Source organism: Microcaecilia unicolor, chromosome 9 (genome assembly GCF_901765095.1).
Source record: "Microcaecilia unicolor chromosome 9, aMicUni1.1, whole genome shotgun sequence".
NCBI lineage: Eukaryota > Metazoa > Chordata > Amphibia > Gymnophiona > Siphonopidae > Microcaecilia > Microcaecilia unicolor.
In genome coordinates, this window is record NC_044039.1 from 64,530,333 (window position 1) to 64,545,271 (window position 14,939).

General features: G+C 47.6%; 1 protein-coding gene across 2 annotated transcripts in view; it reads left to right on the forward strand.

Annotated features, from left to right (window-relative positions):
• Positions 1-2,817: 2,817 nt before the first annotated feature.
• The window catches only part of ATXN10 (ataxin 10), a 699,884-nt gene continuing 687,762 nt past the window's right edge, over positions 2,818-14,939 (forward strand). For both annotated transcript variants that reach the window (XM_030213944.1, XM_030213945.1), the window contains exon 1: positions 2,818-3,224. In XM_030213944.1, the coding sequence (XP_030069804.1) occupies positions 3,079-3,224 (146 nt within the window). In that variant the 5' untranslated portion in view covers positions 2,818-3,078. The remainder of the gene's footprint in view (positions 3,225-14,939) is intronic.

Genomic DNA, 14,939 nt, shown 5'->3' on the forward strand with positions numbered 1-14,939 from the left:
AGCTGGTGCCAGTCAAATTCCCACCCCTGTGGGCCAACACTTTACAGGACCAGGACACTGCAGCAGTGATTTTACAGTAAGAATCCTGAAAGGTAACTTTAAAACAATACAGGAACGTAAGACCTTTGAAGCCAGAATGATTGAATATTTTGACACCCAACAGACAGGACTTAACAAGGATCTGGCCTGGTTTTCTAGCCCATTATAAACCATAAAGTTGTATTTCTCTGTTTATCACTCTCCTCTCACCTATCCACACCCATACTGTTAGACTATCAATGAAATGAAATGCTTTGATGTACCCATGCATACCTCCTACCCAGCCCCACCTTGCTAGACTGTCATTGAAATGCTTTGAAGCTTCACTTATATATACTATCAACTAACACATTTGCTTATTTCCGATGTGACAAAGAAGGGCAACCTTCGAAAGCTAATCAAGAAATGTATTAAGTTATGTCCAATAAAAAAGGTATCATCTTATTTTCTTTTCCATGTTTTATTTTGTTTGACTTCTATTGATAACCTTTAAGAGTGGACTAACATGGCTACCACACCTCTCTACTTATTTTTACTTATAACACCACTTGCCCCTGAAACATGTTCAAAACAGAATAATCCATTTGTGTATCTACAAAATAGATGAAGATGTGATTCCATGTGCCTCAATGAAAGGAGAGTTTAATTCTACTTCCATTTAATTTCAATATATTCTATCACCTTTATAACACCAGGCTTCCCATAGCAGATTACAGCAACAGTTAAGATGAACCCATCAGGAAACAGGATATCCTCACTGAAATCTGGACATCTGTATTGTATAGAACAGTGAAGAAAAATGAGCTCAACCTATAGAGTGTATAATTGCGGTTTCTACCAGTTACAATAATTGTTGAAGCTGTTTCAGTGATATTCAGTTGTTATTTCTTTTCTCCTCCAGCTTTTAAGGCACCGCTTTAGACTTGTTTACAAATGGACAAACAATAAAAAATTACAAGGTGGATGCAGCAGCTCATAAGTTTGCGTGCTTTGTTTTAAGTGGAAACAGATTAACTAAACTGGCTTCCTTCCTTACAATGGATTACATAGGCTCACTTCACCGTCTATTAAACCTCCTTGGGCAGTTCTTTCTCCCTTCTCTCCCCCCCCATCTTACATCTTTTGTGTTTCGCCTGCTCTCTACCGTCCACGTGGTCATTTTCACTGCCCTGAAACGATCTCCCTCCAGCACCAGCGATTCACAAGGAGGCATATTTTCAAAGCACTTTGGGAGGCTAAGTTCCATAGGTTTCTATGGAACTTTGGGAGGCTAAGTGCTTTGAAAATGAGCCTCAAAGTCAGTCTTCTGCCAGAGTTGGAGCCTCTCCTCAGGCGCGTCCCGCCTACTGTACTGCAACTACCTGTTTTCCGCAGAGGTGGGATGTGCCTGAGGCCCAAACTCTGGCAGAAAGCCATGTCAATTGCCGGTACCGGAGGGAGACTTCAGGGGCGTAAAAACGACCACACGGATGGGAGAGAGCGGGCAGAAGAAGATGCAAGACTCGAACGGGAGGGGGGAGGAGGCAGAGAAAGATTATGTGGTGCATAGGCGCCATTTTTTCTAACAATCTGTTTGAGGGAGTGACCGCTCCTCCTGCGCCACTGGTTATGTAGGAGTGGAACGCCGGAGACTACTCGAATACTACTGACCAACAGAACAACCTCACGTTTTGTGCATACTGATGGACTTATACTTATGCATACTACCTCTGCTTTTGCCTTTTGGCTATACTTTATGAATGTACTGGACATTTGTGCCTTACCCAGTTTTGCTGTTTACTAATGTAAGACAGAATGCAGGGCCATTAGATATACAGCTTGTAACAGTAGTAGCAAGGCTTACACAAGACCAGCTTGCACGTAGGCGGCATATGAATAGATGGCCTTGGAGGGTGTTGCCACCCCCACTCTGCATCTCTGAGCCTAACGAACCTTATCTCCTGTGCTAGAAAGGAGCATTGTGTATGTGTAGAAGAAGATGCTAAGTTTCGTTTCCCTTGCCAGTATCATTTCAGTATTATGACGTGTGTACGTACTGTGAACTACAAACGTGTACTGTACGGACTACAAATGTTTACTGCGCATGTCCACTGTGATGTATAAGGGGCCTAATGCGCAGGCCCAGCAGGGAAGTATAAATGTAAGTGTCAGATGATTTGTGACACACAGTATCCTGAGACAACTCAGTGCTGTTCATTGCTAGCAATAAAGTTGCATTGTTTGGAACCAACTTTGCCTTTTGTCTTCTGATTCACTTAGCCTGTTTCAGTTATAAATAAATAAATAAATAAATAAATTGATAGATAGAAACTCTGAATGTTGAGCACCTGATTCTCCTAACATGATGTCTGTTTTAGTGGGCCTATATCAGGAGAAAAAAAATCTCTGCACGAATATAACAGTGCCAGGGTGTCCCTATAACCAGTCCCTACAAATTACACACTGATTACAATTTATAATACTACCCTATGAAAAGTTATTCTGTTATTATACTTCCTCTGTGTACATCTGTATATTGCACGTTGGCATGTTTGAAAATATAAGTGAGATTAAACAAAAGTGTTACCAACAATAAAGAACAAGAACGTGGATGAAGCAGGTCATAAGTTTGCTTGCTTTGTTTTGATTTTACGGCGATGACGGCTACGAGGAGAAGGGGAAACAGAAATTAACCGAATTGGTTGCAACGTTCTGAAGTCACTTCGTCTCCTGTTTTCAACCTTGGCTCCGCCCACCACAGCCTCTCCCCGTTTTTTTTTTTTGCGAGCCATGCTGTATCCCACATAAACAGCGCAAATGTATGTGTACTACTGCTACTTATCAGCGCTGTACACTTGAACATGACAAGATAGTCCTTGCCATGTGCGCCGTGTACGGCGAATTAAACCAAGGAGGTTGCGCGTTTGACTTTAACTCGTTCTAACCCAATAGTAGCTCACCGGCTCTCACCTCTTTTTCTCTAAGTTAATAACAAAATGCTGTCATGTGTGAGTTGCGAGGCTGAAGAACGGAGGGAGGAATCATAATAATAGTAGCAAGATGGCCGTCCCTATCGACAGTTTGGATGCTTTTACTCGGAAGCTAGAATGTTACGTTAAAAATTTGCAGCAAGGTGGAGAACCTGACTTGGAGTTATTGCAGACAATGGAGGGTATAACAAGTCTGTTTAGGGAGCAGCTATACAGGTAGGTGACCAATTTCCGGAGAGGGGAGAAACTAAAGGGCTGTTATTTTTGGAACGAAGGTGGCTGCGCCTGAAGTGAGTCAGAACCTTTTGGCATATGGTCGTAGGTTAACACCGGTAGTTGTGTTTTTAGGAATAATTCTTAGTTTAATTCTGTTAACGGTTTGTTCTACCTCTACCATGCACTGATAAGCCTTGCTGCTAAGTTTTCCTTGTTTTTGTCATACTACTATATCCTTTTATATAGAAAAAATTATTTTTATTTTATTTGTTACATTTGTATCCCACATTTTCCCACCTATTTGCAGGCTCAATGTGGCTTACATAGTACCGTAATGGCGTTCGCCAGTTCCGGTATGATGAACAAATACAAGGTGTTATTGTGGTAGAATAAGGTTCATGTATGGCTGATGTATTTGGGAACTTAGGGAGGTTGGGTGTGTCTATCACGATCTTTGGTTTTGTTGTGTTACAGGTACTCTGGCGTTTATGTTGGGGCGGTGGGATATGCCTTCTTGAACAGGTTTGTTTTTAGGTCTTTCCGGAAGTTTAGATGGTGGTATGTTTTTACTGTTTTTGGCAGGGCGTTCCATTGTTGTGCGCTTAAATAGGAAAAGCTGGATGCATATACATATTACCAATAAACTGTAATTTATTTCCAAAGTATGACATTCTTCTCTTACATTGCCCAACAAAATATTCATAAGAACCCTTTGCTTTGTTTTAGGACCACTTTAGGGCAAAATCATACTCCAAACAAGAAACACCACAAACTTAACCAGAGGAACTAGCTAATTAACTTATTAGCCCTACATTTACATACTAAAGCTATATAAACTGTCATTCTATTACAACTTAAATATAATATCCAGAAGAAAAACGTCTGGGAATAGCAGCTTTATGACAACACTAGTAAAAAAGGCCTGTTTCTGACACAAATGAAACGGGCGCTAGCAAGGTTTTCCTCCGCTCCCCTGCAGCCACCCATGGCCAGCGACCTTCCTCTCTCCCTGCAGCCACCCATATCTAGGGTTACCATTTTTTGTCCTCATAAAAAGAGGACACTTGCCTGCCCCATTTCATGCCCTCGCCCGCCCCTTTTGTGCCATCGCCATGCCCCTTTCACGCTATCGCCCCGCCCCCAGTTGCCCCCTCTTCCCCCCATCACCTTCCCTCCCCCCTGTCACCCCCCCCTCTCCTTACGCTACTATTCGTGGTGGTCTAGAGGTACCTCTTCGCTCGGGGCAGGAAAGAAAGAGCCCCCGCTTTCCTGCCCGGAGCGCTGCTGCTAGCTGCCCTGCTGCATCCTGTGCGAGTCCGGCTCTCGGCGTTTCAAAATGGCCGCTGAGAGTTGAAGCAGCCTCGTGAGACTTCAACTCTCGGCGGCCATTTTGAAACGCCGAGAGCCGGACTCGCACAGCATGCAGCAGGGCAGCTAGCAGCAGCGCTCCAGGCAGGAAAGAGGGGGCTCTCTCTTTCCTGCCCCGAGCGAAGAGGTACCTCTAGACCACCAGGGATAGTAGTGTAAGGGGAGGGGATGGGAGTCCCGCGCCCGCCCGTTTGTCCAGAAATCCGGACAAATGGGCAGGCTGGCCAAATCCGTCCGGACGCCCGGACATACCCTCAAAAAGAGGACATGTCCGGGTAAATCCGGACGTATGATAACCCTACCCATGTCCAGCGACCTTCATCTCGCTCCCCTGCCCCCCCCCCCCCCCAGCCACCCTCCTCTGGACATGGTTCAGCTGTTTGGCATGCCCCCCCCCCAGGTTCGACATCATAATGGCTACAGTGATGTCAGCATGATCTACGGAGCCTAGCAGACCAACTCGGAATGAGCCACGGTCCCAGGCAAGTCAGAACGTTGGAGGTGCTTTTTATTATATAGGATGGGGTATCTATGTATAAACCTGTTAAATGAAACCTGTTCTTTTCCTGAAGCTTCAGGCAGCAATAACAAGTTATTGGAATTATTTATTTATTTATTGCATTTGTATCCCACATTTTCCCACCTATTTGCAGGCTCAATGTGGCTTACAGAGTATGGTTATGACATAATCATTTCGTGATAACAGATACAATTCTAATGTTTGAGGATTAGGTAAGGGAAGATAGATATTATTTCATGGTAACAGATACAATTATTAAAGTTTGAAGATTAGGTAAAGGAAGATAGACGGAAGGTGTTAGGTAGGATATGGGTGAACTGTAATAATTGTGTGGATTGTTGAGGTAGTTTCGTAGGCTATGTGTGTTCTTTGTAGGCCTTTTGGAAGAGATGTGTCTTCAGAGATTTGCGGAAGTTAGTTATTTCGTCAGTAGCTTTCAGGTCTGTAGGTAGAGCATTCCACAGCTGCGTGCTCAAGTATGAGAAGGTGGTGGCGTGTATCAGCTTGTATTTTAGTCCTTTACAGCTGGGGAAGTGCAGATTGAGAAATTTGCGGTATGATCTTACAGCGTTTCTGGGAGGCAAGTCCACAAGGTTTAGCATGTAGATTGGGGCGTCTGCATGAATGATTTTGTGTACAATCGTGCAGATCTTGAACGCCACGCGTTCTTTGAGTGGGAGCCAATGAAGTTTCTCTCTTAGGGGTTTTGCACTTTCATATTCTATCCTCACGTCCTCAATTTCCATTTTAGCCCCCTAAATTACAAAACCATGACCTCTCCACATGTTCAGAGTTGTAAAACTTCTCAAAACAAGGATGGGTAACATCGGTTCTCTAAGGTCACAAATCAGTTGGGTTTTCAGGATTTCCCAATTGAATATATAAAAGAGATCTATATGCATGCAAATAAATTTAATGCATAATACAATACAAGTGAGGTGTTATATACCCCTGAATAAAGTTCAGTGCAGTTTACTTGGATTTAGTTACAGTAACAGTGGATAGATACGGAAGACATAAGTATATAAGTATTACCATACTGGGACAGACAGACCGAAGGTCCATCAACCTAGCATCCTGCTTCGAACAGTGGCCAAGCCAGGTCACAAGTACCTGGCAAGATCCCAAAACAGTACAATATATTTTATGTTGTTTATTCTAAAAATAAGCAGTGGAATTCCCCCAAGTCCATTTTAATAAGCCCTTTAGGAAGCCATCCAAACCTTTTTAAACCCCGCTAAGCTAACTGCTTTTACTACATTCTCTGGCAGTGAATTCCAGAGTTTAATTACATGTTGCGTGAAGAAATATTTTCTCTGATTCGTTTTAAATTTATTACTTCCTTGTCATCAAGCAGGTGAAGCCATTACGTATGGGTTGTGTCCATCAACCAGCAGGGGGAGATAGAGTGCATTCAAATTTTCACAGTGCCTCATGGCCAGCTAGCTCCACTGCTTCTCCAGTATTCTCTATCTCCCCAAGCAGGGTGGCTGCAGCTTCTTTGAGCTCCATCAAAAATCTGCCTGGGGGTGGCTCCTGGCTTGCCAGTTGTTAGCCGGGGTGTTAGAGGCTATAGCAGCTTCACTTTGAAGGCACATAGGTCAGCCCTTTCCCTGCCTTACCCATGCCCCCGTGGATGTGGACATATTAGCTTGCTTTTCCCTGTTCTTTCCCACTCAGTGGATGCAGGCACATTGGTTCGCCTTTCCCTGCCTTTCCCACTTATTTGAGCCTCCAGAGTGTTTTTTATTTACCTCTTTTGCCTCTGCTTTCCTCACAGCGTTAAAAAAAATTAAAGTCACGTCGCGCTTTAGCGCAGCGATGGCTGCGGAGACTGTAAAGCGCTGTTCTAAATGTGGCAAGCGCAAATCAGCAGCGGGGCTCTGTAATTCGTGCTGTACAGACGGTGGAGCCGGCCGGAGCATGACGAGCGGCATTCTTTTGCGCTCTGAACTGGCAGTGGACGCCATTTTGAATTTTACACATGGCGTGGCCTCCGTTGCGATGGAGAGCCCTGAATCCGGGGTTGGGGGGGGGGGGTCCTCTGAGTGAGGCTAGTAATAGAGCTGATAGCCCTGGGCAGGATCCGGGCGGTCAGGGAGCGGTTTTCTCCCCTGATTTTGTTTTAATGCTGCATAGGGCGTACATGCTTAAAAGAGCTCTTCCACAGGGTTCTTCGGACCCTCTGCCTGCCCCCCCGGTGTATCCTGGCCTTTTGGAGTTGGCTTTGCCTGTTTCTTATCCTCCTGATAAACCCAGAAGGGCTAATTCCCCTTCTGAGTGTGGCGCACCCCCTTCCCACCCCCCCCGTGGTCGGGCTATGAGGATTCTGAGGGGTCTGGCAGAACTTCTTGGGCTGAGGAGCCAGAGTCGGGTGCAGAATTGCCACAGGAGCTTGATGATCCGTCTGCGGTGAGGATTTTCCACCGCGAGGAGCTGCCAGCGCTTATTTCAGATGCCTTACAAGCCCTCTCAATTGAAGATCCTGGGAGTGGCACAGCCTCCTCTGTTAATCCAAGGATAGCTAGTACCAGAAAGCCTGCTCGAGCTTTTCCTTTGCATGACTCCATCCAAGAGCTTATTTCGGCTCAATGGGCTGACCCCGAGGGCCCTTTGAAGGTTGCTAGGGCTATGGGGCAATTATACCCTCTGAGTGAGGAACATTTGGCTCGCTTTGCAATGCCTAAAGTGGATGCCCTGGTCACGGCTGTGACAAAGAGAACTACCCTCCCTGTTGAAGGAGGTGTTGCCCTGAAGGATATTCAAGACCGTAGACTGGAATCAGCACTTAAACGGTCATTTGAAATTGCAGGTCTCACTGTTTGGGCGTCTGCATGCAGTTGTTATGCTGCTAGAGCCTGCCTGGCTTGGTTTCAGCAGGCAGTGGAACAGCCCGGTGATGGAGCGGAGACCTTATCTGAAGTGGCTCCGCGGATGGAGTCGGCCTTGTCCTTTTTGGCTGATGCCCTTTATGATATGGTCAGAGCTTCGGCTAAACAAATGGCTGTAGCAGTGGCGGCTCGCCGCACTCTTTGGCTACGACATTGGGTGGCGGACATGGTCTCTAAGCAAAGGTTGGTGAAGTTGCCCTTTCAAGGCCTTCTTCTGTTTGGTGAGGAGCTGGAAAACATTGTTAAAGGCCTGGGGGATTCCAAACCTCAGCGCTTGCCCGAAGATAGGCCGAAGCCTTCCTCTGAGGGTCAGGCGGTCCGCTCCTTTTACAGACCTCACTTCCGTGAAGCTCGAAGGTACCGCCCGGGGCGTGCTGCTGGGTTCACTTCGCGTGCCCGCTTTCAGCAGAGAAACTCCTTTCGCTCGGACAAACGTTCCGCAGCTGCCGGTTCAGGGGCGACCCTCTCAATGATGGTGCGCCGGCCCCCTCCTCGTTTCCTGTCATCGGAGGAAGACTTCCCTCTTTTTCGAGGAGTGGGCCAAATTCTCCGCAGATCAGTGGGTCTTGGGCCTGATCAGAGACGGATACCGAATAGAATTCGATGCCCCGGTGAGCGACGTGTTTGTGGAGTCCCGATGCGGTTCTGCCACCAAACGGGCGGCGGTAGAGGAGACTTTGCTGTCAGGTTCTTAGGTTCAGAGCCGGCGGGGCCGGGCTCTGGAGCAAACGTGAGCCCTTGGGCTGCTGCCGAGGAGCGACAGCAGCAGGCAAAACCCACCAACCAAAACTGGGTAAGCACACCGGCAGGGACTGCAGGCACTGCCCAGCGAACCGGAACACATGGACTGGAATCCCCCGGACTGGAGGACACAGGACTGGAACACTGGACTGCAATCCCCTGGACCGGAACACACACCGGACAGGAACACACTGGACTGGAGCGCACTGGACTGGTCCGCACAGCTTCACCTGCGCTTGGCCACTACCCCCCCCCCCCCCCCCCCCAAGGGTTGAGCCCTTGGGTTTGAGTGGCCGGCATGACTTACCGGATACCGGATGACACAGGGACCAGGACTGGAAATAGAAGTACTCCTAAACCTAAACTGATCTAAGTTCTCCCAAGCCTTAACCCAGCAGGAGTGTTCCTAACGGAAAACTGACAAAAAGACTTCCTAAGCCCTATAATAAACAGGAGCTCCTAAGCCCTGCTCAACAAAGGGACTTCCTAAGCCCTAAACTAACAGAGCAGGGAACTAAATACACAAGCTAACACAGCTGCTACTAAGCACCAAGTTACAAGCTGCTCTACAACTCTAAACTAACTAAGGTGCTCCTATGCACCAAACAACCAAAAGAGCTCCTAGCACTAAAAGGGAAGACAGGGAAGGCACAAGGAAAAAGTAGGAAAGCAAACACACGCTAGCAAAGGAGCTTCCTAAGCCCCCACGCTACAGCAGTGCACCACCGCACTAACCTAACCCAGGTTCCGCTAAGCACCAAGCTACTGACGTACTTCTCACAGCGAACTGAAGTGCCTTTAACAGCTCCAAACCCAGAAGTACTTCTAACAGCAAACTGAAGTGCTTTCTACAGCACCCAAAACCCAAACAGCAAAGACTGCAATGCTCCCAATAGCACAAACACCAGAAGTACTTCTAACAGCAAAATCTGTAGTGTTCCTAACAACACCAAACCCTGAAGTACTTCTAACAGCAACAGAGCTTCCAAAGCCCTACACACAGCAATGCTTCCAAACCAAGAGGGAAAAGCAGGGGAACCACAAGGGGAAAGCTAAACACACAAACACCAGTGCACACTGCACTAACACTAACCTGGACCTTAGCAAAATCAAGCAGAGAAACTAGACACAAAGTCAGAAGTGCACACTGCACCACCCTACCTAAAGCAAATACAACCGTTGCAAAGGCTCTGAAGGAAACAACACCACTTCCTTATCAAGGCCCTCCCTGATGATGTCACACTCCCTAGAACCAGGCAACAGCACCCTGACCCAGAGAGCACACTGAAACCCATAGAGGCCCAACCCACACCAATGCAACACCGTGAAGCACTTGAAGCCAGTACACCCAAAGAGAGTTAGAGCTAACTCCGTCCACACACACAGCTGTAGTAAAGTGAAACAATTAGCCCCATGCTGCTGGAAGCTGCCAGCACAGAGAGACAGAGCCAGCTCAGAAAGGACAGAGAAAAGAAACAGAAGCCAGCTAAGAAGCTGACCCCCAGGAAAGAGGTAAGTTTGAGAGGGGTTCTGACCCCAATCATAACATTTGCACAGTCTGTGCCAGATAGGGGCTGTGACCCCGGTGCCTCCCACCGAACAATGTCTAGGCCGCTACTCCATTTACTTTGTGGTGCCACAAAAAGGTGGGTCTTTTCGCCTGATCCTGGACTTAAAAGAGCTAAACAAGGCCTTAAGAGTCCGGCATTTTCACATGGAAACCCTGCGCTCCGTCATTGCGGTGGTACAGCCGGGAGAGTTTCTCACGTCTCTGGACCTGAAAGAAGCTTACTTGCACATACCAATTTGGCCCCCGCACCAGAAGTTTCTGTGGTTTGCGATGTTGGGAAAACATTTCCAGTTTTGGGCCTTGCCTTTTGGCCTCGCCACAGCTCCCCGAACCTTCTCCAAGGTAATGGTGGTAGTAGCTGCCTTTCTCAGGCGAGAGGGTATCCGGGTTCACCCGTACCTAGACGACTGGCTCATCAGAGCAGACTCAGAAAAAGAGAGTCATCTCGCTACAGCCAGAGTGGTTTCAGTCCTTCAATCTCTGGGCTGGGTCGTCAATATGGCCAAAAGTTACCTGACCCCCTTCGCAATCTCTAGAATATTTGGGGGCCAGGTTCGACACAGCCTCGGGCTATGTGTTTCTTCCTGAGCAAAGGTGGTGCAAGCTTCAGAATCAGGTCCGTCTGCTCCTGAGGATGCCCCGCCCGTGAGCTTGGGACATTGTCCAGCTGTTGAGATCGATGACGGCCATCTTGGAAGTGTTGCCATGGGCGAGAGCGCACCTGAGACCTCTACAGTATTCTCTACTTCAACGATGGTCTCCAGTATCTCAGGATTATCAGTGCAGACTGTCTTGGCTCCCTGTGGCCCGCCTCAGTATGGAGTGGTGGCTGTTTGGACAGCCTGTTGCGGCGGGGAATGCTGCTGGCGCCCCCGATTGGTGCCTAGTGGTGACAGATGCCAGCCTGAAGGGCTGGGGCGCACATTGCCAGGGGAAGCATGCCCAGGGTCTGTGGACGCCCGATGAGTCGGAGTGGTCTATCAACCGCCTGGAGTTGAAAGCGGTGTTTCAGGCTCTTCTGGCCTTTCAAGTCGGACGACACGACAGCAGTGGCCTCCATAAATCGACAAGGCGGCACTCAGTGCAGAGCTCTAGCCGCGCAGGCCGAACAAATTTGCCACTGGGCCGAGCTGCATCTACAGTTTCTGTCGGCAGCTCACATTGCAGGTCAGAGCAACATGCAAGCCGACTATCTAAGCAGGCATCACATCGATCCAGCGGAGTGGGAACTAGCAGACGATGTATTCCTGCAGATATGTGCCAAATGGGGCAAGCCAGTGATGGATCTTATGGCGACCAGTTCCAATGCCAAAGTCCCGTGCTTCTTCAGCAGACGGAGGGATCCTCGCTCTGCTGGGTTGGATGCCTTGGCTCAACCCTGGCCCCTGGGCTTGCTGTATGTCTTCCCTCCGTGGCCCTTGATAGGGCGCGTGCTCCTGCGGATTCGGCTGCATCCAGGAGAAGTGGTGCTCATCGCCCCGGATTGGCCCAGGAGGCCTTGGTATGCGGACCTCCGACAGATGCTGTTGGAGGCTCCCTTTTCGTTACCTCTGGTTCCGCACCTGTTGTCACAGGGTCCGGTGGCCATGGAGGACGCCTGCTGCTTTGGTCTTATGGCATGGCGATTGAGAGGGCGCAATTGAGAGAGAAAGGCTACTCAAATAAGGTAATTTCCACTCTCCTGCAGGCCCGTAAGCGCTCCACTTCCGTGGCTTATGCCAGGATTTGGTGCCAGTTTGAAGTCTGGTGTGTTTCAAGAGCGCTTTCTCCGTTGCGGGCTCCTGTCTCGCCGATTCTGGACTTTTTGCAGGATGGTGTACATAAAGGCTTGGCCTATAATTCCCTGCGGGTGCAAATGACAGCATTGGCCTCCCTGCATGGCAAGGTTGAAGGCGTGTCCTTAGCTGCTCATCCAGATGTGGCACGGTTTCTTAGAGGGGTGCTTCGGCTCCGTCCTCCTGTGCGGGCACCTTGTCCAGCTTGGAACCTGGGGTTAGCATTGAAGGCCCTTCAGGGGGCTCCCTTTGAACTGCTTCGGCGTGCTTCAGAGACACTGAAGGCCGTCTTTTTAGTGGCCATTACCTCGGCGAGACGGGTGTCAGAGCTCCAGACGCTTTTCTGCAATTCTCAGAGTCAGGGGTCACGGTTCGGACCGTGCCTTCCTTCATGCCTAAGGTGGTTTCAGCGTTTCACCTAAACCAGCCTGTTTTTCTTCCCTCCTTTGTTGAGGAGGAGTTTCCAGATTCATTTGGGCAGTTGCACCTTTTGGATGTGTGCAGGACTCTGTTGCAGTATCTGCAAATTACAAATTCTTTCAGGACCTCTGATCATCTTTTTGTGCTGTTTGCAGGTCCTCGCAGAGGGTCTTCAGCGTCTAAAGCCACTATTGCCCGTTGGCTCAAAGAAGCTATCTTTTCAGCATATCTGCTGTCTGGCGGGACTCCGCCTGATGCCTTTAAGGCACATTCCACAAGAGCGATTTCCTCTTCCTGGGCGGAAACTGGAGCACTATCTCTTCATGAGATTTGCAGTGCTGCAACATGGGCTTCTAAACTCTCTTTCGCCTGACATTACAGGCTGGATGTGGCTGCCAGGAGGGATGCGCGTTTTGGAGCACAGGTGCTAGCGCATGGTGTGGCTTGTTCCCACCCTATTTAGGGATTGCTTTGTTACATCCCATACGTAATGGCTTCATCTGCTTGATGACAAGGAAGGGGAAATTAGGTTCTTACCATGATAATTTTCTTTCCTTTAGTCATAGCAGATGAAACCATGAGCCCTCCCTGTATGATTGTCTGTATTGCAGTGATTCTGATTTTAGGTGCTGTTCTTGTTTCCTGAAGTTATATTCCTTCCTTGGGGAGTCGGAAAACAGTCTTCAGGATTCTTGTTACAGTTATAGGAGGATGAGTTCATTCCCTCCAGTTCACGTTTTGGGAGGATGAGTTTATTCCCTCTAGGAGGATGCAAGTATTCCCTCCGTTTTATACAAAGTGGAGGACGAGTTTATTCCCTCCTTTTTTGGCGTTTATGCCCTTGTTAAGGGGCCATCGTTCGCTGTGAGGAAAGTTCATGTTATTCCCATTGCGGTTTGCCATACTGCTTTGGAAGCTTCAAATACTGAAGAGTCAGTGGAGCTAGCTGGCCATGAGGCACTGTGAAAAGTTGAGTGCTCTCTATCTCCCCCTGCTGGTTGATGGACACAACCCATAAGTAATGGCTTCATCTGCTATGACTAAAGGAAAGAAAATTATCATGGTAAGAACCTAATTTTCCCTTTCTAGCTTCATTGCGTGCCTCCTAGTTTTTTTGGAAAGAGTAAACAAGCAATTCACGACTACCCGTTCCACTCCACACATTATTTTATAGATTTCTATCATATCTCCCCTCAGCCGTCTTTTCTCCAAGCTGAAGAGCCCTAGCCTATTTAGCCTTTCCTCATAGGGAAGTCGTCCCATCCCCTTTATCATTTTCGTTGCCCTTCTCTGTACCTTTTCTAATTCCAGTATATCTTTTTTGAGATGCGGTGACCAGAATCGAACATAATATTCGAGGTGCAGTCACACCATAGAGCTATACAAAGGCATTATAATGGCTTCATTTTTGTTTTATATTCCTTTCCTAATTATACCCTAACATTCTATTTGCTGTTTTAGCCGCTGCTGCTGCCACTGTACACTGAGCAGAGGGTTTCAACGTTTCATGAACGATGACGCCTAGATCCCTTTTCTGGTCGGTGACTCCTAACATGGAAGCTTGCGTTACGTAACTATAATTCGGGTTCCTCTTTTCCACATGCATCATTTTGCAGTTGCTAATACTAAATGTCATCTGCCTTTTAGATGCCCAGTCTCCCAGCCTTGTGAGATCCAATCCTCTTGCGATTTAACAACTTTAAATTTGCTGATGAGACAAAGTTATTCAATTACCTCACTAGTTACTGCCATCTATCATTTATAAATATGTTAAAAAGCAGCGGTCCCAGCACAGACCCCTGGGGAACCCCACTATCAACCCTTCTCTATTGAGAATATTGACCATTTAACCCTAGTCTTTATTTTCTTTTAACCAGTTTTAAATCCACAATAGGACAGTACCTCCTATCCTATGACTCTCCAATTCTCCAATTTCTTCTGGAGTCTTTCATGAGGTACTTTGTTAAACGCCTTTTGAAAATCCAGGTACACAGTATCGACCGGCTCACCTTTGTCCATATGTTTGTTCACCCCTTCAAAGAAATGTAATAAATTGGTGAGGCAAGATTTCCCTTCACTAAATCCATGTTGGCTTTGTCTCATTAAGCCATGCTTTTGGATATGCTCTGTAATTTTGTTCTTTATACCATTTTGCCCACAGGTGGCTGCTATGGTTGAGGTTATTTTCTTTAAACTGCTGATGATATCTAGACTTCAGACATTTTTTTTCCGAGGAGAATTTTCATACTGTGCTGCAGAGTGATGTGCCACCTTCTTTTGATTATTGCAATGCTTTGTTGTGCGGTTTGCCGCATACAACTGTGCGAGCCTTGCAGGTTGCACAGAACTCTGCTGTAGGGGTTCTTTTGAGTTTGGTTCCGGAGGTGCATATTACGCCTCAGTTGAGATTATTACATTGGTTGCCTGTGG